This window comes from Macaca fascicularis, chromosome 10, assembly GCF_037993035.2.
Source record: "Macaca fascicularis isolate 582-1 chromosome 10, T2T-MFA8v1.1".
NCBI lineage: Eukaryota > Metazoa > Chordata > Mammalia > Primates > Cercopithecidae > Macaca > Macaca fascicularis.
In genome coordinates, this window is record NC_088384.1 from 76,923,460 (window position 1) to 76,947,766 (window position 24,307).

Below are 24,307 nucleotides of genomic sequence, written 5' to 3' on the forward strand. Positions count from 1 at the left end.
TTAACATTGGAAAATGACTAGTTCAAGAATGAAACATATATTCGGTGCGAAAGATTATGGGAAAAGAAAGATAGCTTTCACAGTGCCGGATAAACTTTAATGAAAATAGCCATGTTTGAACATAACTTCCTCGATTTTTTTTTAATGTTAAAAGAGAATAAAAGGTTTGTCCTGGAACCCAGAAGCAGGATGGGGAAATAACGGATGAATTATCTAATTTATGAAGAGTACCGAGCTGTAAAAGTCCTCGCTTCCGGGTCAGCCCTCAAGAAGAACTGAGGGCGGATGCTTTAGTAGAAGGCAACTAGCTCTCACGGCGCATGTCCATTCTCCAAACCCGATCCCGGAAGTTACTGGAGGGTAACTCCTGATTTTCGAGACAACCGCACAGAGAGGCGGGAAACTGGCGCTGAGCCAAAAATTCAAGCGTTTTGTGATTGGTCATGTCAGGCCAGAGAGCAGAGGGCAGTGGACTACTTCTTTCATTCATTCAGTAAATCATTGCTAAGCGCTCACCAGAAGGCAGAAGCTGTACCGTTTTGATATGTTATTTAAATTGTATGCGTTCTTTTAAAATTTCATTTTCAACAATTTGCTCGAAAATACACTGAATAAACTTCGCTCCCCGTTTTTTTCCGGTGACGGCCGCAGTTGACTGGAGCTTCATGGAAAACCCGGAGAAGCGGAGTGCCGGCGGCCCGGCACCGACCGCAGAGCTGCGCGTGCTCCGTGCCCCCGCGCTACGCGAAGGTTGCCGGGATCCGGGGCAGTAGCAGCGACTTGAGATCTGTCTCTGGGGCCTGCTGGCGGCGGCCTGGGGCGGCGCGGCGGCAGGTGGGCAGGTGAGAGCGCTGGAACTTTAGGTGGAAAAGCCCGCTTTCTGACCGGCCGAAGAGAGGGGAAGGGGCTTGTAGGCGCCTCCCTCTCCACCCCCAAAGGTCGCCGGTGTCCTCACTGAAGGATATTTGAGGGCGGGGACAAGGAGGAGGCTGGCTCTCTGTAGGAGGCGAAAGACCGACCTCTGAAATAGCTGCCGATGGTAAATGTTGCGGTAGGCACGGATGCGGGCGGCGAGGAGGTCTTCTACACCGGACCTGTGACTTCCCGTCCCGTCTCTCGCTGGGAGGAGCCCCGTGTGCCCCCCCCGTGACTGTCTGGAGGGTGCACGGTGTACCCCAGGCTGTCGGGAGGTGGGGGCGGCGTTCCGACGGCGTCAGAGCCGTTGTGCAGCATGGCCCTGCCAGCTGCGTGAAAGCAGCCGCGGGGCTTGCAGGGCTGTGGATCTTGTAGGGATGACCCTCTAAGGTCATGCTCATCTTCCTCCCAGATGATACTCAAATCCTGTTTCAGAGACTCTCAATATCACGGTTTCATTCATTCATTAACATCGTCAATTTATCCATGAACAGATATACACGTGTCTACAGCACTGCCGAGTTAGTAGATACAGCAATGACCAAGATGGACGTGCAGGGTCCTGACTCCTTGTTCTAGTTATGGGGGATAAACAATACTCTCCCTATCCATGAGTTCCGCCATCTGTGAATTCAACGAACTGCGGATAGAAAATATTCTGGTCGGCGGGGTTTGGTGACTCACGCCTGTAATCCCAGCACTTTAGGAGCCCGAGGCGGGCGGATCACTGGAGTCAGGAGTTTGAGGCCAGCCAGGCCAACGTGGGCGAAACCCGGTCTCTACTAAAAGTATAGAAAAATGAACCGGGCGCAGAGGAGCGTGCCTGTAATCCCAGCTACTTGGGAGGCTGAGGCAGGAGAATCGCTTGAGCCCTGGAGGCGGAGATTGCAGTGAGCCAAGATCGTGCCACTGCACTCCAGATTGGGCGACAGAGACTCTATTTTAAAAAATAAACAAAAATATTCTGGGGGGAAAAATGATGGTTACATCTGTACTGAACACGTGCAGAACTTTTTTCTTGTCATTCCCTAAACACTGCAGTGTAACAACTACTTAAATAGCATTTAACATTGTATTAGGTATTATAAGTACTCTAGAGATGATTCAAGGTACATGGAAGGATTTGGTAAGATGTATACAAATACTACACTTTTTTTTTTTTTTTTTTTTGACAAAGAGTCTCGCCCTGTTGCCCAGGCTGGAGTGCGGTGGCTCGATCTCCGATCTCCGCTCACTCTGCAACCTCTGCCCCCCACCAAGTTCAAGCAATTCTCCCTTCCTCAGCCTCCCGAGTAGTTTGGGATTACAGGCACCTGCCACCGCACCTGGCTAATTTTTGTATTTTTTAGCAGAGATGGCGTTTCGCCATGTTGGCCAGACTCGTCTTGAACTCCTGACCCTAGGTGATCCACCTGCCTCGGCCTCCCAAAGTGCTAGGATTACAGGCGTGACCCACGACATCTGGCCTAATAAACAATTTTTAAATCAGGGACCTAAGCATCTGGATTTGGGTATCCATCATGGGTCCTGGATGCAGTCCCCCAGATGCTGAGAGGTGATTGTACGTTGATATTGAACAAGATGTTTCTAGATTGTCCTAGGTTGGGTTTCCTGAGAATCAGACTCTGAGGAGATTTGGAGGCAGGACATTTACTAGAGAAGACTTTTTGGATGATTACCAAGGAAGAAAGGAAGCAGGATTGGGCAGATAGAAAAAGTTAGGCTGCAGTGAAGTCTCAAGGATGTTCTCCACCGATCCCACAGGAACTCTAGTGCTGGGCTGGGCCTTCACAGTTAAAGGGAAGGGCCAGGCCTTTATACCCCTTGACTGATCTGTCGTTGGATGTCTGTTGCCCTGGAAAGGGCCTAACTTCAACTCTCTTCAGCCAAGTCAATCATGGACGGAGGCTGGCCCTTGAGGTCTGTCTCAGCACTTCCAGAATCTGGGGAAATAAGCCTTTCATTCCTTAGAGGGGTCAGGGTGGCACATCACAGCATTCACCACAAAGGTAGGGCTTCGAAGGAAACACATGTGCTAGAGAATAATGGGGAGGGAGAGGGAAAACACTTAGGTTGAGTGCTCAGAGTAGGTGACATCTGAACTAAGCTGAAGCAGAATAAGCCATCCTCTGTGGAACAAAGGGAGCAAGATTCTCTACTTTTCTGCTGTGCACTAGGAATATAGCAGAGAAGACAAGTGGCTGCTACCTTCTGTTATAGTGGGTGGCAGTGACTAGTTTTTCTAGATCTTGACTCCCTGCAGTAACTAAAGATGGAGTAAGTAAAAATGGATTGAGACTAATTCAGAGGAGGATAGAGGAAAAAATGAGAACTACAATTTTGAAAAATGAGTCAACTTGGTAAAGACTTGATCTGTACAGTTTTTGGGGGGAGTTTGGTTTGGTTTTTTGATCCTATACAGCATTGAACTATGTTTTATTAAGATTGTCCCATTTTCTTCTCAAACCTGTGTTCTCCTTGAGGACAAGAATCATGCCTTACTCTTCTCGGTAGTTCCCCCCTGAGCCTAATAGTCTTGCTAGCATAATAGACACTACGTGAGCATTTGGATAGAATTAATCTCATACATATTTGAAGTGAAAATTGCTAATCCCTAAATGATGTGAACGTGGGATACATGACTGTGTTTGGATTTGTCTTTACAATATTTCCTCGCCTTATAAGTTAGAACCCAATTTTAGTCAAAATATTCGATGATAATATGTAATTGCTTCGATCAAGCAGGAACCTCCAGGGGTGCCTATTTTTATATATGATTTGTATAAGATAATATACTCCCGATAAAAGTAATGGCTGCCGTGTACTGAGCACTTCCCACATGCTAGGCACTGCACTAAGCTATGAATGTATCTCGTTGTCTTCATAATGTGGCCCCGTGTTTCAGATCATGATATTGAGGCAGGAGAGAAGTAATTTGTCCAAGACCATAACTAATTTGTGATGGGAGTTAGAATTTGATTCTCACCATTACTCAATGCTTTTGCTGTTAAGTGACCAACAACATGTCTGAAAACGTAGACCAAGTTTCAGTCATCATAAGATTCTCACATTTGATCACTTAGCTGCCCTATTAACTGTTATTAGAGAAATAAACCTGAAATTATTCACCCTGTCTTTGCTGCTTTGCTCTGTATCAGTTTTCTGACTTTCTTCATAGCTTTCCTGGCTCTGACTTTAGAAGCTTGACTATTATCTGTCCTGTAATATGCTAGAATCTGATTACCAGATTCACTCTACCCTAGTCAAACCCCAAAGACCTCAGAACCTCTCTTGAGACTCTGGGTATTTTTATTCATAACTAATGAACTGAAACTGCCCAAAGAAGCAGGCCCTGCTTTATGGGGACTGCTTCCCTTAGTTTGGGCATTAATTCTAATCCTCTCCCGTTCTTGCTATACTACAGGTTAATTCCAGTAATGTTTTTTTCGTTTTGACATAATCAAAATAATAATATCTAACAATTACTGAGCCCAGACTAAGTGCCAAGTATTGTGATAACTGCACAGCAAGCTTGTGATATGGACGATTTTATTCACATTGTACACATGATGGAACTGAAGCATAGTGAGATTAAGTGACTCATCCAAGGCCACACAGCCAGTTGTAAAGTGGTAAGTAAAGATTCAAAGCCAGGAAAGCCAGGTAGTATGAGTCCCAGCTCATCCCTTAGTCACTACATGACAATGCATTCTTAAAAATGATTTAAAGTGCTTGACTTTCTGAAAACTTGTAGGCAGAATCTAGATCCTAGTGGATTTTTCTTTCTGCTGTACTAAGAAATTTAGATTTCACTCTAGTCAAAAATGTCACTAAAGGCTTCTAAGCAAAGCAAGAATACAACCAGATTTGGTTTTTTTGGTTTTTGTTTTTGTTTTTTTTTTTTTTGCAAGATGGCTATATTAAAAGTGTAGAGAATGGATTAGTGGAGGTAGATTGGAACAGTGGGTCTCAAACTTTAGCTTCAGAATTACCTAAAGAATTAATTAAAACACAGATTACTGGACCCCACCCTAGAGTTTCTGACTCAGTAGGTCACGGGCAGCTTGGTAATTTGCATTTCTAATACATTCCCAGGTGATGCGAATGGCACTGTTGAGAGGACCACACTTTGAGAACCACTGGAATCCAAGCAAGGAGGGCATGTGAGAGGGCATAAGGGTCTGGACTGTGACCCTAGGGAGGAGAGATTATGTAAAGAAACACTCATATCAAATGGCAGGATGTGCTGAGTGAGTTGAGGAGGAGCATGAGGAAAAGGGCAGAGTCCACTATATCCAGATTTCTGATTTGAATGGCTTAGTAGATAATGCTTTTTGTTAACGAAACAGGAAATCCAGGTGGAACAGCGGTTTGGGAGGGAAAGAGGACTTGTTTTTATGAGATGAATTGAGACTATTTGTGGGGACGGTTAGTTCAAAGGTGAACAGTAGCAGTTTATTATGTGGGTCTAAGCTGGAGATGAACGTGTGAGAGCCAGAGTGGATGCATGATCACAGAAGTTTGGGGATTGAATGAGACCGCCCAGGAAACAAAGACTACCAAAGACAGATCTTTGATAAGGATGAATAGGTGGATGGAAACCAGCAGGCTATTAAAGGATACTAAGAAGGAGCAGTATAGAGTCCTGAGTACTTAGGAGTCTCAACAACACATCAAAAGGCTACAGAGAGATTATGTAAGGGGAAGGATTGGTGATCTTTATGGTCAGACCACTTTCCGTGGAGAATGAAACAAAAGCAGATTGCTTGGGTTTGAAGATGGAATGGGAAGTGACTCTAGGAAAAGATGCATTATTTGAAAGGAAAGAGATTGTATAGTACTGGGAAGGAAAACTGGTAAAGGGCAGTCGCCTTAGGGAGTTTGTTTTTGACTCTTTTCAGTGGAGAAAAATAGTCATAGTTATGCAAAGGAGAAAGGCCCTTAAGAGTGGAAGGTTGGAGGTAGACGAGAGGGGATAATGAAGTTAGAACCCTGAAGACACAGCAGAAAGTGGGACTGGAAGATAGGTAGTAGAAATACCAGTTCTTCTGACAGCAGGCAAGAAGATTTATTTATTTATTTATTTATTCATTCAGACAGAGTCTTGCTCTGTCACCTGGGCCGGAGTGTAATGGCACGATCTCAACTCACTGTAACCTCTGCCTCCTGGGTTCAAGCGATTCTCCTGTCTCAGCCTCCCAAGTAACTGGGATTACAGGTGCACGCCACCACATCCAGCTAATTTTTCATATTTTTAGTAGAAATGGGGTTTCACAGTCTTGGCCAAAGTGGTCTCAAAATTCTGACCTCAAGTGACCCACCTTCCTCAGCCTCCCCAAGTGCTGGAATTAGAGGCATGAGCCACCGTGCCCAGCTGGAAAGAGATTTATTTGAGAGCTAAGGTGCATAGGTTTTTATATATGGGGACAGCAAGTTAGAGGTGTTCATACCTAAATAGCCATAATGTCCTCTGGCCAATAGATTATCTGCAGAAATGAAGGTGGAGCATACAATTAAAATCTTGAAAATGATGAAGGGTAGAAATGGGCTCTTTAGGGATTCAGAACATACCAGGAACACATAAAGTGTTTGCTGTAGCACTAAGGGCCCAATCATCTAGGTATTTGATCTGGAACAATCTGGCTATCTGCATGATACCTACTCCCCTCTCCTCCACCAGTCAATCACCAGCATCAAATGGCTGCCAGGGTATAAAAACAGTGAAAGGGGATAGGATTCTCAGACAACTCTTATAAACTACTACAACCATTCTGATAAACCACAGCTTGCCAGTAAGCTAGTTTTCACTTCTCATTAGTTGTTAATCACTTCCTTAGTATTTGAGGCTGCCTACAATTAGTGAAGCCCCCATATGAGACTTATGATGCTTTCAGTATATTTTTTATTTACAAATACACTAAATTCACAGCAATGGACAGGGGGAAATAGCAAAAGACATAAGATACTTATGCATACCTGTTTCAGCCTTCTGACTGCATATTCACTCCCGATTCTGGCTGTGCCTGGCTCTTGGATATAGGTCAAGCTGACCTTGAATGGTTTGGTGGGGAAGGTGGTAGGATTTGCAAAATGGAAACTTTGGAATTCAGTTATGATCCATGGGTTCATTAAGAATTGACAGTATTGTTTTGGGGGTGTGTTTTTTTACAAGACTGGAGAAGTCCAGCAAAATGAGTATTATTTTAGGTGATATAGTTGGAAAAGAAAAACGAAAACGATTGTTCTGTTTACCATGTCAGTTCATTGCATAGGCACAGTTGAAGACCACGTGCAGTCTTTTGTATTGTGTACACCCAAAAAATGCCACAATTCAAACTGCTGTATTAAAAATTGAGGATAAAAATAACTTTTTAATGTTGGTGATGAGAATTCAGAAATGAAGAATTCACAAATACCTAAAGCCAACATTGTCATTGTAAAAGAAAAAGCATAGTACAATTCTAGTAAACTTCATAAAGTTTCATAATCACAAGAGCTGGGTTAATTGGTCTTTAATATTCTATCTAATGTTCTCCTCATGATTCAGTTACATTCAGTGGAAGTTTTTAAAAATTACAGTTTTTTCAAATACTTTAATCAGAACAGCAATTAAGACCAAAAAGAATACATTTTACACTGTGTCCAGAAGACCAGCAGATGGCGCCCAGCAAGCCCGATAGGCAAAATGAGAACCTTTGATGTAGCATTCCCAGCATCCAGGTTGTTTTAGGCCTCATTTTGCAGGAAGCAATACAAAAACTTGATGGCTTTAACCAATACTGTGCTAGATAGAATAATCTGATAGCTAGATCCAGCTGTTTGGGAAGTTCTAGGAAGCTTGCTTTCCTTTTTGCCCTTAACCTTACTGTGTGTGTGTGTGTGTGTGTGTGTGTGTGTGTGTGTGTGTGTGTGTGTGTGTGTCAGTCAGTGTTTACTTGGCCTTTAAGCTACTCTAAAAGATTACAGTATTTGTAATGAGGTAGAAGTATAGCAAGCTTCTCCCTCTTGTGTTCATTAATCTCTTGCTGTCATTCTATACTGAGAACTAAATTAAAGAAAACCTAACTAGCCCAGCTAATCTCAACCGTTAGTAGGTCATGGATGTGTTTTTGGAGGGTATAGACTCTTTTGCCCTCTAATTTTTTTTATTTTTCTTACCTCCAGAACTGTAAGATGCCCTCTAATTTCGGACATGTGAAATGACAGCTGTTAACCTTTTATATATACCTGACATGAAAATTAGCCAAGGACATGCCAGGGGGCACGCATGGCTCATGCCTGTAATCCCAGGATTTTGGGAGACTGAGGCAGGCAGATCAGTTGAGACCAGCCTGGGCAACATGGTGAAACCCTGTCTCTACTAAAAGTACAAAAAGTATTCAGTCATGGTGGTGTGCTCCTGTAATCTCAGCTACTTGGGAGGCTGAGGTACGAGAATCCCTTAAATCTGGCATGTGGAGGTGAGCCAAGATCACACCACTACACTCCAGCTTGGGCAACAGAGTGAGACTCTGTCTCAAAAAACGAACATGCCAGGCATGATGCCCCAAGCTAGTTGACCTCAGTAATCCTCAAGAGTGTGCATCACGCCCTCCAAATGTTCCCCCCATCCATGATCACACACTGGAAATTCTGATTGACAGTACTGCCCAAGCTGGGGCACTAATTCTTGACTTGAAAAATTGCTTAGTAGAATGCTAGCCAAGACTTCCCAATGTAAATTGACTGCCACGGTTAACTGACAGTAATCTTAGAATCAAACATTTAGTGTTTCTTCATTTATGAAATGTGCTCATATACTTGCTATGAAAGCAAAACAAAATGAAAAATATGAAACTTTTGAGTAATTTAAGATCGTATTTTTGAGAGAAGAATATGAAAAAGTATAATCCACATTAAGATTGCCTCTAAACTTTTTCTAAACTTAACAAAAGACATTTTAGTGAATGAAACTATAAATATCAACTCTCTATTTTACTTGATCTAAACTTTACTAATCTCATTTCATGTCTCGATTTCTCTATCCTAAAGGAGTTTTTTTTTTAGAAATATGTTTAAAGAAGATTCAGGAAAGAAAGATAAGAAAGGGCAGTGGCAAGTACATTAGAGGGTAAGGAAGGGAAAAAAGATGTGTCATTTCTCTTGTTGCTTTGCTCCAAACTTGAAAAGTTCAATAAATGAACATCAAACACTAACTTATTTTAGGGATTAACCAGTTACTGCTCATCGAATCTGATCATTTTGAGCTTATTCTTGAGAAATCTTTGTTTTAGACTCAGAATCTCTGGTATCCACAAGATAGTTCCATGCCACTTGGAATGACTTGCCAAGTGTTTTGAGGGAAGGACCATCTCAAGGCAAACTGTAAACAGCTTAAGTTTGTTTGACAAATTGGATCTCCCGGTCTGCTGCTTCTCAGTATCATGAACCTTTCTAAAACTCAAGGTTTTACAAACTTTGTTGTCAAGTTCATTTTAAAAAATGAGTTAATTTTTAAGAAATGTGTTAATTCTGAAAAGCAGCACATAGAGGCTTTGAGCATGGACTTTGGAGTATTTACATAAATATTGCCATAGCATATTTTGCAATAAAGCATTGAAAAATCTCAAATTTCTTTCAATCACAGATTGGTCAAATTAGGATATCTCCTTTACAATCAAATGCTGTATAGCTCTTAAAAATGATAATGTTATATTCTTTGGAAGAGATATTACAAAACAGCTTGTGTATCATGATCACATTTTTGTTACACCCAAAAGATTTTAGCTCTCTTTTCCTTATTTCTATATTTGCTAACTTTAAAAAGTAAGGTTATACTATATTTATTAGAAAAGGACAGTATGCTATTTTTTTTGAGAAGGAGTTTAGCTCTTGTTGCCCAGGCTAGAGTGCAATGGCGTGATCTCAGCTCACTGCAACCTCCGCTTCCCAGGTTCAAGTGATTCTCCTGCCTCAGCCTCCTGAGTAGCTGGGATTACAGGCGCCTATCACCACACCAGACTAATTGTTTGTATTTTTAGTAGAGACAGAATTTCACCATGTTGGCCAGGCTAATCTTGAACTCCTGACCTCAGGTGATCCACCTGCCTCTGCCTCCCAAAGTGCTGGGATTACAGGCATGAGCCACTGTGCCCAGCCCTAATTTTCATTTTGTAAAAAACCACAGAGGAACTAAGACGAAAAAAAGTGCTAAATTAAAATTGTATCCCCAAAATATGTTTGATTGTAAGTAAAAGCTCTGCAAAAGTTTATAAACAAAGTAAATAACACATTACCTCGCTAACTACCATATCAAATATAAAATTTGAAAACTATTTTTTTTTTGTAAAACTAGCAATGAACTTTGCTAGTAATGTCTAGTAAGGTCTAATGTGTCTTGCCCTGACAAGATGTTATGCAGATAGTAGAATACATGCAGTGTACTGGAAATTGTTCACTATTAAGTGAAAGAAATGAAGTAGTTGAAAGTTATATGCCAATGTCACTTTTTTTAAATATATGATTTTTCTTTTAAAATAGAGATGAAGTCTCACTTATATTGCCCAGGCAGTCTCGAACTCATGGGCTCAAGCAGTCCCCCTGCCTCAGCCTCCTAGAGTGCTGGGGTAACAGGTGTGAGCCACTGTGCCTGGCCTTTTTTTTCTTTTTATTTAATATTTTTTTTCTTTTAAAATAGAGATGAGGTCTCACTATATGCCAGTGTCATTTTAAAGTGCTGAATTCCATCTTGCTCAGTGAAAGTAGACTATTGTATGTACAGTGTGATACTTACTGTTTTTATGTGAATTAAATGAAAACTCTAAAAATAGTTTGTAAAGTAAAAAGCCCTTTTATACTGATCCTAATCATTTCCCAAGCCTTTCAAAGGACGACAGAATTATCTGTCAGAAAATAGTTACTTGCTCTCTCTCACCCCCATTAGCCAAATCAATATATGAGATATGGAGAATTTGAGGAAATGGGGACATGTAGATGTTCAGTAAACATTAAAGCAATTAATCATTAAATCAGTCTATGTCATTACTAACCAGGAAATACTGTACTGAGTCTCAGTGATGTTTAGCAAATAAAGAGTTTTCAGTTAAAATAGATACTAATTTCCAGGTTTAACTAAACCTAAATCTAGAAAAAGATTCATCGATCCTTAAGTTATCCTAATGGGAAGAATAATAGACTGTTAAGCACAGTAAACATATAATTGTGCATTTCTTTTATCTTTAACTGGGAGATGACCCAAAGATTCACTAAGTATTATAGGGAGCTAACCCTGTATAATTTTCACTCTTCTCAAGGAGGGTTCATAACTGTGTCATTACATGCTGTTAACCACTGTACTGGAGAGAATATTACACCACTTTCCCAAACATTGATGTTACAGATTATCATTTAATTTGTTTCTAATTTTAGCTCTTGAGTTACAAATCTCCATTTTATTATTACATCTTTTTATCCTATTCAGTCTCTTTTGCTGTTTGTTTGGTTTTTTGAAACAGTCTCATTTCGTCACCTCTGCTGGAGTGCAATGGTGTTATCTCAGCTTACTGCAGCCTCAACCTCCCAAGGTCCAAGTGATCCTCCTACCTCAGTCCCCCCACACAGCTGGAACTACAGGCATGCGCCAACATGCCCGGCTAATTTTTGTTTTTTTTGTAGAAATGGGTTTTGCCACGCTGCCTAGGCTCAAGTGATCTGCCCACCTCAGGCTCCCAAAGTGCTAGGATTACACTTGTGAGCCCCTGCACCTGGCCCTAATCTCTTTTTATATAAGCTAGGGGTTTTTTTTCTTGAGTTTATAGTTCAGGAAAAGGGTGACATGTTGATGATCATGGAGAAGTAAATGGGGAATGACAGAGATGGCTGTTAAAAGTAATGTGACTTGATAACCTCATGTTGAGAGTAACAGAGGTGCCAAAGTCACCTTACGTATTGAGACTGGATATGAATAGCAATATCTTCTAGACCTTTAGTTTAAGGTGTTTTGCAAACAAAAATGCCATATGTGAGTCAACACAGGCCAGTTGACTTTGGTGCAGCCTCTGTCCCTCCTATAAAAAGTAGCCCTTACTAGAATTCTTCCCTCGTTACTCTAAATCACCTAGTTCCTCCCCAATTATTTTATTGTGCCCTCAAATCCCCAAAGGCTTTTGCCTTCGGACTTCACAATGAAATTTAATTATGATACAGTTATTTGTAATTGATTTCCTCTAAAAATGGAACATAAGCATGTCAATAAAAGGTGTATTCTCTAAAGGTTACAAAGAGTATATAGTATGCCACAGTACGTTAGAAAAGGAAAAGGCCATAAAATACTTTCATTTACAAAGTAGGTCATGTTTTCTCTAGTAATTTTGCAACAAAGTTCTTATAAAATATGAATTTAGACCTCTGGGAGAAATTATTTATAATGCTAAGAATAACATGTTCATAGCTATAAGATAACATCTTTTATTATTTATTATTTTTAATATGTATACACAGAACACAGAGATGGTTCAGTCTATTTAACTCAGTACTATTGTATTTTAGTCTTAAAAGGGGGAGTAAGTAGAAATTCTTTTCGGACCTTTTTCTAATGGCATTTAGACAAAAATAATTTAGGAGATTTCATGGTACTAAAACTCAGAGATGCAATTGAGCCAGGTTCATAGCATGTCTCATAGATGGTGGAGCAGTCCTTATTAAGAGGATAAGGAAGAGTATAAGGAGTCTTTAGAGGTTGTCCAGACTCAAGTTCCCAAACCCAACAGATCATCAAACATAGCGCCTTTCTGGGCCCTACTTGTATCCTTTCCAAAAATTTTTTTAAAAGTCTATTTTAAAAGCTAACTAGCTTTGTAACTCTAGACAACTGTCTAGTCCCAGTTTCTTTATCTAAACTAGGTTGATAATAACCCTCTAAAGTAGGGTTTCTAGTGATTCAGGGCAAACACTCTAAAATGCAGTAGTTTTGCACATAAATGTGGAAATGGCATTAAATTCATTCTAATTCATAGCATCCGAGCCAGAAGTTTTTTACTGCAATTGGAATCCATGCTTAGCTGTTGTAATTGCAGTTGAAACACTGTCACTGCATCCTGTCAGAATATAGAACCTAAATTCTTTTTTCTCCCAAGTAGCTGGGACTACAGGCCCCCGCCACCACTCCCGCCTAATTTTTTTATTTTAGTAGAGACAGGGTTTCACAGTGTTAGCCAGGATGGTCTCGATCTCCTGACCTCATGGTCCGCCTGCCTCGGCCTCCCAGAGTGCTGGGATTACAGGCGTGAGCCACCGCACCTGGCCAGAACCTAAATTCTTACTGCATATTTGTGGATTACCATTTGATTCTTCTGTTAAAATTGTGACTAAATGTGATTGTAATTTTTTTTTTTTTTTTTTTTTTTTGTGATGGAGTCTCCTTCTGTTGCCCAGTGCAGTGGCACGATCTTGGCTCACTGCAACCTCCACCTCCCAGGTTCAAGCGAGTCTCCTGACTCAGCCTCCCAAGTAGCTAGGATTACAGGCATTCACCACCATATCCAACTAATAGTTGTACTTTTAGTAGAAATGATGTTTCACTATGTTGCCCAGGCTGGTTTTGAACTCCTGACCTCAGTTGATCTGCCCGTCTCAGCCTCCCAAAGTGCTGGGATTACAGGCGTGAGCCACCACACTTAGCCTGTAATTACAATTTTTTAAAAATATAACTTTAAAAAAAGGCTCTTACTCTATTGTGGCTCAGAGAACATTAATATATTTGAAGAACGCTCCATGCATGTGCGTTTTCAAAGATTCATATAGCTTTTCCAGCAGGTAATGTTGCTCCTTTACAATTGTTGCCGAAAAGTCAGTATTGCTCTGTAAGTTCCCCAAGGCTGACTGCCTGCTCCCTTTGGGTCAACGACATGTCTCTTTTTGTTTTTTAACATTGCAATGTATTATAATTAAAAATCTTTAACAGTCAGCGTTTGTTAGAGTACAGCATGCTAGCTGTAGTGATTTAGAAATGTAATTAAAGGGAGGTTATGGGTTTTAGTGGGTTTTTTCCTCTAACTGTAACCTTTTCTTAGGTACACCGATACTGAAGTACTATGAGCCTTCAGAACTTGTGGAGAGACTACAAAGTTTTGATTGTTATGGTCCCTTTAGTTGGGCTCATACATTTGGGGTGGTACAGAATCAAAAGCAGCCCTGTTTTCCAAATACCTAAAAACAACGACATTCCTGAGGAAGATAGTATGGAACTTTCAAATCTTCAGAAGAGCCAAATCCAAGGGAAGTAGCAGGCTTGCGATCTTTAGGTAAGTTCCATTTCATCTGGTTGGTTAATCATATGGTACATTCCAACAATGGGAAACTCGATCTGTTAGATCTCTGGCAAGGAAAAGCCTAAATTGGCAAGTTACCTGTTGTTTTTATTATGACCCACTGTACTATCCTGCAGTTGTTTCTAGAAAAGTTTGTTGTGCAGAGACATTTGACCCTTGCCTGGCAGTCAATTGAATGCAAAGGGAAAGGGCAGTTTTGCTAGCAGCATCACCAGGATCATGAACATGTACAAAGGAGCCCCTGACTCCTTACCATTACATACCACAAAAGTCTGAATTTGTACAAGATTCTTTTCTTCTATTAGTGTTCTTTTTTTTTTTATAATACGAAACTAATTGTATTCATGTGTTAACATCAACTATTTTAGCTTGACCATAATTTGTTACTTTTGACAGTCACTGAAATAAAGAGGATGGAGTTATATAATTCAGGTCTGTAGTCCCTTATCCATAATTCCAAAATTCAAAAAGTTCTCAAAACCAAAACATTTTATCCTAACTCCTTTGGCAGCAAAACTTGATCTTAACTGACATGAGACAATTTGCAGTGCAGTTGTCTCCCTTTATCCGTAGTTTGGCTTTCTTCAGTTTCAGTTACCTGCAGTCAACCCTAGTCTGAAAATATTAAATAGAAAATTCCAGAAATAAGCAATTCATAAAGTTTAAATTATGCACCTTTCTGTATAGCATGATGAAATCCTGGGCTATTCTACTTCATCCACCCAGGATGTGAGTCATTCCCTTGTCTGTCTACCTGCTCGTTAGTCACTTAGTAGCACTCTGGGGTAGATCAACTGTGGTGGTATCTCTGCGCTTACATTCAGGTAACCCTTACTTTACTTCACAATGTACCCAAAGCACAAGAGTATTGCGCCTAATTTATAAATTGAACTTTATCATAGGTATGTATGTACAAGATGAAAACATAGTATATATAGGGTTTAGTGCTATATGCAGTTTCAGGCATCCACTAGGTGGTCTTGGAATATATGCCTCATAGATAAATGGGGGAGGTTACTGTTTTTAATTCCACTTAATATGAAAATTGAGTTTCACTGCAGAAATTTTATTGGCATTTGTTGCATTTGATTTACTATAATATAGCGTTATACTATATTATGATTATATTGATTATGAATGTTATATACACTATATTGTATTTATAAAATCTAAGAAATTCTGAATTATGAAACTCATCTAGCCCAAGGAGTTTCAGATAAAGAACTGTGGCCTTATAATTGTAAAGCATTTTCTATTGTAATTTACTTTTTAACCTTGACGTGAATAATATGCTCTAAGTTTTGGCATAAGGTAGATGAGTGTAAGGTTCTGCTCTTTATAGAAGAAGAACCTCAGTAAGATTTTCCTTATTTATAAGCCTTGGTCTGAGATTTTGATTTATGATATAATTACTGGTTTCAGCAATATTTTAAATCAGTATTTTATTTTTAAATGTTCATAAGCAGAAGTGGAAGAGCATGGCTTAATATATTAGACAATTATTATATATAAAAAGCCACATAGTAACATACAAGCGTAACAACTTAAAAGAGTAACTTTAGGACATAAAATTTGTATTTATAGGAAGAGTTTTAATATATATGAGCAGGGAGTCACAGAATTTATTAGATGCTGGATTTTTATATATATAGTCTTCCAGACTGTAGTAAGACCATTATATTATGTATGTATATTGTAATTATGACAAGAAGTAAAGAACAAAAAGATGTCGTAACAGTTTGCAGGCCAGGTATGGCCAAACTTTGGAGGAAGAATATTAAGTAGTTTCTTGTCGTGCAAAAAGAAATACTCTTGGGGGGAAAATAGAGCTGAGAAAAGAATCTCCTCCAAAATATTAGGTGAATGTAGTAAGAGGTTTTAGATGCCAATGAAGCAATGGTTAAAAGTTTTAGAGGGGCCGGGCGCGGTGGCTCACGCCTGTAATCCCAGCACTTTGGGAGGCCGAGACGGGCGGATCACGAGGTCAGGAGATTGAGACCATCCTGGCTAACACGGTGAAACCCCGTCTCTGCTAAAAAATACAAAAAACTAGCCGGGCGAGGTGGAGGGCGCCTGTAGTCCCAGCTACTCCGGAGGCTGAGGCAGGAGAATCCGGCCACTGCACTCCAGCCTGGGCGACAGAGCGAGTCTCCGTCTCAAAAAAAAAAAAAAAAAAAAAAGTTTTAGAGGCTAACATTTCCTGTCAAGCAAGCAGAAGCAGATATTTAAACAGGCATTTAAAAGTAAGCAAAAGTTAGAGCCGGATTTAGAGTAAGTTAAACACCAATTCCAAATAGTTCAAGTACATCAAAAAATGCATTGTGTTTGTCTCTTATTTTCTATTCTTAGTTTCATTATGGAAAATTACATACGTGCCACAAAGTAGAGAGAGGATGGTGTATTGAGCCCTCAAGTATCCATCAGCTGGCTTTAATAGTTAGCGGCATTTTGCCACAACTAGCTTTGATAGTTGATAGCATTTTGCCAGTCTTCTTTTATCCATCTTTTCCTCTGTTTTTTGAACTGCTAGAATATTTTAAATCAAATCTTAAGCTCGACTATGTAGTCCTTTAGTACGTGTCTTTAACAGTAAGACTAAACACACATACACAAACATATTTGCATTATCACCCAGAAAAACTTAACAGTGACTCTTTACCTACAGTTTGATACCCAAGGCCATGTTTATATTTCTGAATTTGTCTTAAAAAATCGTTACAGGTGGTTTGTTGGAATCAGGATCCAAACAAGGTCTACATATTGCATTTGATAGACAATGTCTCTTTTCAATTCCCCTCCTAAATCTGCCTTTAAAAAAAAATTCCCACATTCTCAGTTTGGCTGATTGCTTCCTCATCTTGTCTTTTAACAATTTTCCTCTCTCCCCTATTTCCTGTAATCTTGTACTTATGTTAAGAGACTACTTTCATTTGTTTTTTTAATTTATTTTTTGAACAAGAATACTTCATAGATGGTACTGTGGAATAGATCCTAGGTAATCATGTTGTTTCACATATAATGTCCGATCCACTTTTGATGGTGGTGGTGTTAGTTTTTTTTTTTTTAAGAGAGAGAAGGGCCTTGATTTGTCACCCAGGCTACAGTATAGTAGCGTATCATAGCTCACCGCAGCCTCAAACACTTGGGCACAGGCCATCCTCCAACCTTAGCATCCCAAGTAGCTGTGACTACAGGCATCCACCACCATACCTGGCTAAGTTCTAAAATTTTTTTAGAACCAGGGTCTTGCTGTGTTGCCCAGGCTGGTCTCAAATTTCTGGCCTCAAGCAACCCTCCTGCCTTGGCCTCCCAAAGTGATGGGATTACAGGCAAGAGCCACTACGTCTAGCCAGTGTTGCAAAGACTAACAGGCAAGTTAGCAGTGTTTCTTTCCATTGTAAAGTTCCCCCCTTTTTTCTTTTTTTTTTTTTTTAAGATACAGTAAGGCGATGTCAGCTCACTGCAACCTCTGCCTCCTGGGTTGAAGTGATTCTCCTGCCTCAACCTCCGGAGTAGCTAGGATTACAGGCACCTGCCACCACACCTGGCTAGATTTTTGTATTTGTTTAGTAGAGACAGGATTTCACCATGTTGGCCAGGTGATCTTTTACTTAATAAATTATCAGCGACTATTCATTATCATTGCTGTAACCTAGAAATTGGCAAACTTTTTTCTATAAAAGACCAGATAGTAAATATTTTAGGCTTTGCAGATCACATAGTGTCTGTACCAACCCTTCAGCTTTCTGTTGTAGTGTAAAAGCACTCATACACAGTACACAAATTAATGAGCATGGCTGCTTTCCAATAAAACTTCGTTTACGAAAACAGGCAGCAGGCTGGATGTGGTCCCTAGGCTTAATTTACCAACCACTGTATGTGGTCTAATACACTATTTCATTAGGGGCTGCCAAATGATGCTGCTCAAATTCTATCATTCCTTCTCCATTTATTAGCTGGAAAAACTTTCCATCGTCAACCATTCAGTTACCCCAAAATGCATTTATACAAGGAAAGCAAGATAAATGTTTTATCTCTGTAATTCCCTTTATTGCTTTTTATAATAATGAGTGCTCAAACCGCTTAGGGTTTTTGTTTTTGGTGTTAGTATGAACCTGTGGGTTTGCATATATTTCAGTTATCTTAATCTATTGCAGTCATCTTTTTTTTTTTTAATGCTAAAGTTGTCCCATTTTGGATCCTCTCCATGTTGACTCCTGTTGTTTTTCCTTTGTCCTTGTGATATGACCCAGGTAGTCTTTAATATATGCTTACTTTTTGGCAGAAAAGGACCCCAGCTTACCTTGTGTATTTCTTACCTCATACCTATCAGTCTTTTTGCCAAAGAACTCCATTTGCTTTTAGGAAAAACTTTTACCTGATTATATTTTCTTTAAATCATATTTTATAGTGCACCTCTTACTTTAGAAGACAGTCATGCAAGTTTTACTGTTATTTTAATTAAGTTATCCATCACTGCAACAACAACAAAGACCCATCTCCTAAGCCTATGCATTCAGGAATAGTCAGGACCATTCATCTGATGGTAACTCTTGGAATTATGGAGCTCCTTGTTTAGGAAGAAAGAGTTTTAATAGAGCTGAACTGATACTTCCAAACATGTTCTATAAACTAGCTCCAGTGGTTTGGATTTTTTTCTCTTTTTTGTACCTTCTTTTGTTCAAGTCTAGACCTGTGACCACAGGTCAACAGGTTTTGGCATCTTTAAAATGATTTGGGAGTCGTTAACACTTTCAGTGATTTCTTTGTCATTTTAATGAAATACTAGCCAAAAGATGTGTATACTGATCTCACTACCGTAAGACTGACAGAGGTGCCAACATAGCATTCTGTTTTTGAAAAGTTACATGTCACTATTAAGTATTGAAAATGTTCTAACTAGAAAAACCATTTTCTTAATCATAGTTTTTATTGTGGGGGGGGTGTGTGTGTGTGTGTGTGTGTGTGTGTAAGTTTTAACATGCAAATTACCATATAGAAGTCACTATGAGGTTTCATTTAAATGTATTTCTCAGATTTTGCTGAATCTGAAATAACCATTGAAATATTTAAGTACCTTGGCTGTTCCTGGCATAGATAAACAGATTTTTCTTTCCCTCCTCATGCCACACAAAAGTTGACAATAGCTTTATCACCACAGGAAAAAAGCTGACCATTATTGCCCTTACTTTATTTGGGCCCAGTTGCCATGGTTACAGCCCTTTAAATTGGGAGCAGTAACCAAAATAACATTTTGCATAACATTCCCTTGTTCTGCCCACCTCTTTGCACATCTTCAAATCAGGATTTGGGTCTGATCACCATACTATGCTGTAGCCTACTTTTAGGAAGTACCTTAGGCTAAAGAGATTTGTTTCATTTATGCTAAATGCTCTCCCAGACCCTACCATACTCAGCATATTCTTGGAAATACTAACTAATAATTGTACCTTTAAAACACCAGGCTTCAACAGATAAGATCTGTGAGCTAACATTTTTATTCTTTTCACACATTATTATTAATGTGTCAAGAATTTATGCCTCAAGGCACACTTTTTTTTTTAACAAGGACACTACCTTGTTAAGGAAACTAGAATTGTATTTCTATGTGTCCATTTGATATATGATGATAACATTTTATGATATTTAGACTTTGAAATTGAATTGCAACTCAGATCCTGTTTTTGTTGTTGGTGTTATCCAGCATATCCCTTGGTTTTTGCATTTTGGTACTGTCATTAACCAGTGCTTTGGGGAGGATTAGTTGACTAGGACTTCCAAAACTGAAAATCATTGATTAATAAAGTAAAATGATAGAAAATTAGCTCTGACATTAGCCAGGTGTTTAAAACATGGTTTGTTTTCTGGTACAATGTGTTGTGCAGATTTATTCAGCTAAATATAGACTATACATTAGTGAGTTTCTGCAATAGACATGCCAACAGCTATCTTGTTTTTATAATTATTTATAAACAGGACTTGATGTAAATGCACTTCTGTTCAAACCTAAAGTTTCCAAGCAAACCACAATTATAGATAAAAACATAATATTAAATCTTGATGTCGGAGAATAAAAATATTTGGGACCTCTTTTAAGACTCAGAGATTGCCGGGCGCAGTGGCTCATGCCTGTAATCCCAGCACTTTGGGAGGCAGAGGCGGGCGGATCACCTGAGGTCGGGAGTTCGAGACCAACCTGACAAACATGGAGAAACTCTGTCTCTACTAAAAATACAAAATTAGCTGAGCATGGTGGCACACGCCTGTGATCCCTGCCACTGGGGAGGCTGAGGCAGGAGAATTGCTTGAACTCAGGAGGCGGAGGTTGTGGTGAGCCGAGATTGCGCCATTGCACTCCAGCCTGGGCAACAAGAGCAAAACTCCATCTCAAAAAAAAAAAAAAAAAAAAAAAAGGCTCAGAGACCTAATTCTGTGTTTTATATTGTAGCATTTCTCTCCTAGAAGCATGCCATATTCAAATAACTGCTGTAAGCTTTCTAGCCATGTTGTTGTGCCTTACAAAATCACTGAAATACAAGCACTTTTTCTTGTAGCAGGACTTATTGAAGAATAAAGGAATTTTAAGTCAAAGTTGGTTTACTTTTCTCATTTTCGGGAGGTTTATGCCAGTTAGTAGTTTCTTTTTCTAAAAAGCCAGCAGAGCATTAGAAAAAATTATTAAACTGCAGTCTACAAAATGCTTGGGAAGTATTTATCTAAAATGTTTTATTTTTATTTCTTAGATAAAGAAGCGGCTTTGAATCTGAGCTTCATGTCAAAAGAAGAGATGAAAAATACCAGTTGGATTAGAAAGAACTGGCTTCTTGTAGCTGGGATATCTTTCATAGGTGTCCATGTTGGAACATACTTTTTACAGAGGTCTGCAAAGCAGTCTGTAAAATCTCAGTCTCAAAGCAAACAAAAGAGTATTGAAGAGTGAAGTAAAATAAATATTTGGAATTACTAATTTGTCGTGAAACCATTATATGCTGATTAGCTTCATAAACATTGAACTCTTTGATTTTATAGCCACAATGCTGCATATTCATACTTTAATTCCTAAAGAATAATTTTTAATGTTAAAACGTGATAATGGAATAAATAGAAAAATGTGGTTTACAAAATAAAAACGGTCTTCACTAGTTACCACCTGAAGTAAGATGTCTCGTTTGGAAGCTAAGAAGCCATCATTGTGTAAGAGTGAACCACTGACATCTGAGAGAGTCAGGACCACACTTTCTGTCTTGAAAAGGATCGTAACATCATGCTATGGCCCTTCAGGTAGGCTGAAGCAGCTGCACAATGGCTTTGGAGGTTACGTGTGCACAACCTCACAGTCCTCAGCCCTGCTCAGTCACCTTTTGGTCACACATCCCATTTTAAAGATCCTGACAACCTCCGTGCAGAATCATGTGTCAAGCTTTAGTGATTGTGGCTTATTCACAGCCATTCTTTGCTGCAACCTGATTGAAAATGTTCAGAGATTAGGCTTGACACCCACCACTGTCATTAGATTAAATAAACATCTTTTGAGTCTTTGCATCAGTTATCTCAAGTCCGAGACCTGTGGTTGTCGAATCCCAGTCGACTTTAGTAGTACTCAGATCCTCCTTTGTTTGGTTCGCAGTATATTAACAAGTAAACCTGCCTGTATGCTCACCAGAAAGGAAACAGAGCATGTCAGTGCTTTGATTCTGAGAGCCTTTTTGCTAACAATTCCAGAAAATGCTGAAGGCCACATCATTTTAGGAAAGAGTTTAATCGTACCTTTAAAAGATCAAAGAGTTATAGATTCCACTGTATTACCTGGGATACTCATTGAAATGTCAGAAGTTCAATTAATGAGGCTATTACCTATCAAAAAATCAACTGCCCTCAAGGTGGCACTCTTTTGTACAACTTTATCCGGAGACATTTCTGACACTGGAGAAGGAACTGTGGTGGTCAGTTATGGGGTTTCTCTTGAAAATGCAGTCCTGGACCAGCTGCTTAACCTAGGAAGGCAGCTAGTCAGTGACCATGTAGATCTTGTCCTGTGCCAAAAAGTTATACATCCATCTTTGAAGCAGTTTCTCAATATGCATCGTGTTATTGCCGTAGACAGAATTGGAGTGACTCTGATGGAACCCCTGACTAAAATGACAGGTAAAACTCACTCTTGGTTTTGCCCCTTACAGTTAATAAATCACACTTTTTTGAGCAGAGATATTTTTGGTTTGTGTCACTGTTAACATCTTGAAAAATTGACACAGCATGTGTCAGTATCATTTCTGGCATCAGAGGTTTCTGAAAAAGATCCTGTATTGTTCACATACTAAAAATGCAGTTGATTATAGCCATTTTCATATCATAATCTGACCCCCCAATATTTTACAGGTTATTGAAAAGTCTAACATCCTCATAATCCTAAGGTCTTTCATACTTTGCACAAAATTCTTCAGCCTCAATTCACAAAACTCTTAAATCATGTTATATTTAGAAAATGATTTTGTAATTAGAATGCCCCTTTTTCTTCACTTTATCATAATTGCAACAAACTTCTGTACTTCTGCTTAAGTACTTGTTTCTAATGGGAGGGGGATGTACATGCACCACTGTTTTACCTATATCAAAACTGTTTCCAGCTGACCTTGAGAACCAAGATCATCTTTTACTTTCAACACCTATTACAGGCCTGACCCACAGTAGGTGTTCTAAAGTGTTTGTTGAATTGACTGAAATATAGTTGTTAATATATAGAACTACAATAGGCAAAAAAAATTCACTGTATTTTACAAACACAGCAAATTAAAAGCAAATATAAGACCTGTTAGAGCCAAAGAAAAATGACAAGCTGAAGAGTTCCTAATTTGAGCTACTTTTCAGTGTTCCTTTAATTGCTTTGACAATCTCTCAGAAAGATGATCATTTAGTCTGCATTGTTTCCAATTTTTAAGTTATTAGACTTAAACCATTATTAAAGTTCATTAATAAAAGTCTTAGTATAAATTATCAAAAAGGAGCCTTATGTATGCCCAGTGTTGAATACATAGTATCTCTGGGTTACTGTCCTACCTTTGTAAGACTCAAATGACTGTCAAAGTAGAAGTTTCTTAATAATGGAAATAATTCCTTAGAACTCATTGTTGGTATGGTAAGTCAGACTGATATCCTTAAATATCTACTAGCTTTGCATGAATCTGGCAATTTCCAGCTTGTAAATACTGGGTCTTCCAGATTGATTTTTAAAATATGGGACACTTTAGCCAGGTGTGGTACATGCCTGTAGTCCCAGCTACTTGGGAAGTTGAGGCAGGAGGATTGCTTGAGCCGAGGAGTTCAAGTCCAGCCTGGGCAACAAAGCGGGACCACATCTTAAAAAAAAAAAAAAAGGGTCGGGCGGTGGCTCACACCTGTGATCCCAGCACTTTGAGAGGCCAAGGCGGGTGGATCACAAGGTCAGGAGATCGAGACCATCCTGGCCAACATCATGAAACCCCGTCTCTACTAAAAATACAAAAAAATTAGCTGGGCGTGGTGGCCGCACTTGTAATCCCAGTTACTTGGGAGGCTGAGGCAGGAGAATTACTTGAACCCGGGAGGTAGAGGTTGCAGTGAGCCGAGATTACACCACTGCCCTCCAGCCTGGTGACAGAGCAAGACTCCCTATCAAAAAAAAAAAAAACATTTTCCCATAGAAACCATATTGTAACTGGGGGCTGGGTTTCCACACTAGCCCACAATATATACCTAAACATGGCATTAACAGCCATAGTTTTAGTCCTGGGTCTTGGGAGCAAAGACCTTTTGAGAAAAAGAAGAGGCGGAAAACTGTACCAGGTACGTGGCACAAGTAAACTTTTAGGTAGATGAAGTATGATTTTGGCCTTACCTATCTCCCCTGGTGTATCTAAGTTAACATTACCTCATTTCAGGCCTTCAAACAAAATTCCTATTTATTAATGATATAGGTTGCGTAATGGGTGATACTGTGGATGGGTGCCACATGTGAAACGTATTGCAGCTTACGGAGGTTTTTTTGTTTTTTTTGTTTTTTTGTTTGTTTGTTTTTTTAAGATGGAGCCTCACTCTGTCGCCCAGGCTGG

General features: G+C 39.5%; 3 protein-coding genes across 5 annotated transcripts in view; all 3 read left to right on the forward strand.

Moving 5' to 3' along the window:
- Window positions 1–744: 744 nt before the first annotated feature.
- LOC123567114 (uncharacterized) lies at window positions 745–21,368 on the forward strand. Of its 2 annotated transcripts, XM_065522763.1 has the most exons (3): window positions 745–842; window positions 13,965–14,195; window positions 20,966–21,368. In XM_065522763.1, the coding sequence occupies exon 3, from the start codon at window positions 20,995–20,997 to the stop codon at window positions 21,160–21,162; it is 168 nt and encodes a 55-aa protein (XP_065378835.1). In that variant the 5' UTR covers window positions 745–842; window positions 13,965–14,195; window positions 20,966–20,994; the 3' UTR covers window positions 21,163–21,368. The 2 variants fall into 2 exon arrangements, with proteins under 2 accessions (XP_065378835.1, XP_065378836.1); XM_065522764.1 differs by lacking the exon at window positions 13,965–14,195.
- LOC123567113 (uncharacterized) lies at window positions 745–21,368 on the forward strand. Its single transcript, XM_065522762.1, has 3 exons — window positions 745–842; window positions 13,965–14,195; window positions 20,966–21,368. The coding sequence occupies exon 2, from the start codon at window positions 13,986–13,988 to the stop codon at window positions 14,175–14,177; it is 192 nt and encodes a 63-aa protein (XP_065378834.1). The 5' UTR covers window positions 745–842; window positions 13,965–13,985; the 3' UTR covers window positions 14,178–14,195; window positions 20,966–21,368.
- Window positions 745–24,307, forward strand: part of MKKS (MKKS centrosomal shuttling protein) — a 28,959-nt gene continuing 5,396 nt past the window's right edge. Inside the window, exons 1-3 of one of the 2 annotated variants that reach the window (XM_005568351.4) lie at window positions 745–842; window positions 13,965–14,195; window positions 20,966–22,367. In XM_005568351.4, the coding sequence (XP_005568408.3) occupies window positions 21,383–22,367 (985 nt within the window). In that variant the 5' untranslated portion in view covers window positions 745–842; window positions 13,965–14,195; window positions 20,966–21,382. The remainder of the gene's footprint in view (window positions 843–13,964; window positions 14,196–20,965; window positions 22,368–24,307) is intronic. The other variant, XM_074004771.1, reaches the window with a different exon arrangement.

What these genes read in the sequence shown, in the direction of transcription:
- LOC123567113 (XM_065522762.1), top strand. Translation starts at nt 13,986, where the DNA reads ATGAGCCTTCAGAACTTGTGGAGAGACTACAAAGTTTTGATTGTTATG.
- LOC123567114 (XM_065522763.1), top strand. Translation starts at nt 20,995, where the DNA reads ATGTCAAAAGAAGAGATGAAAAATACCAGTTGGATTAGAAAGAACTGG.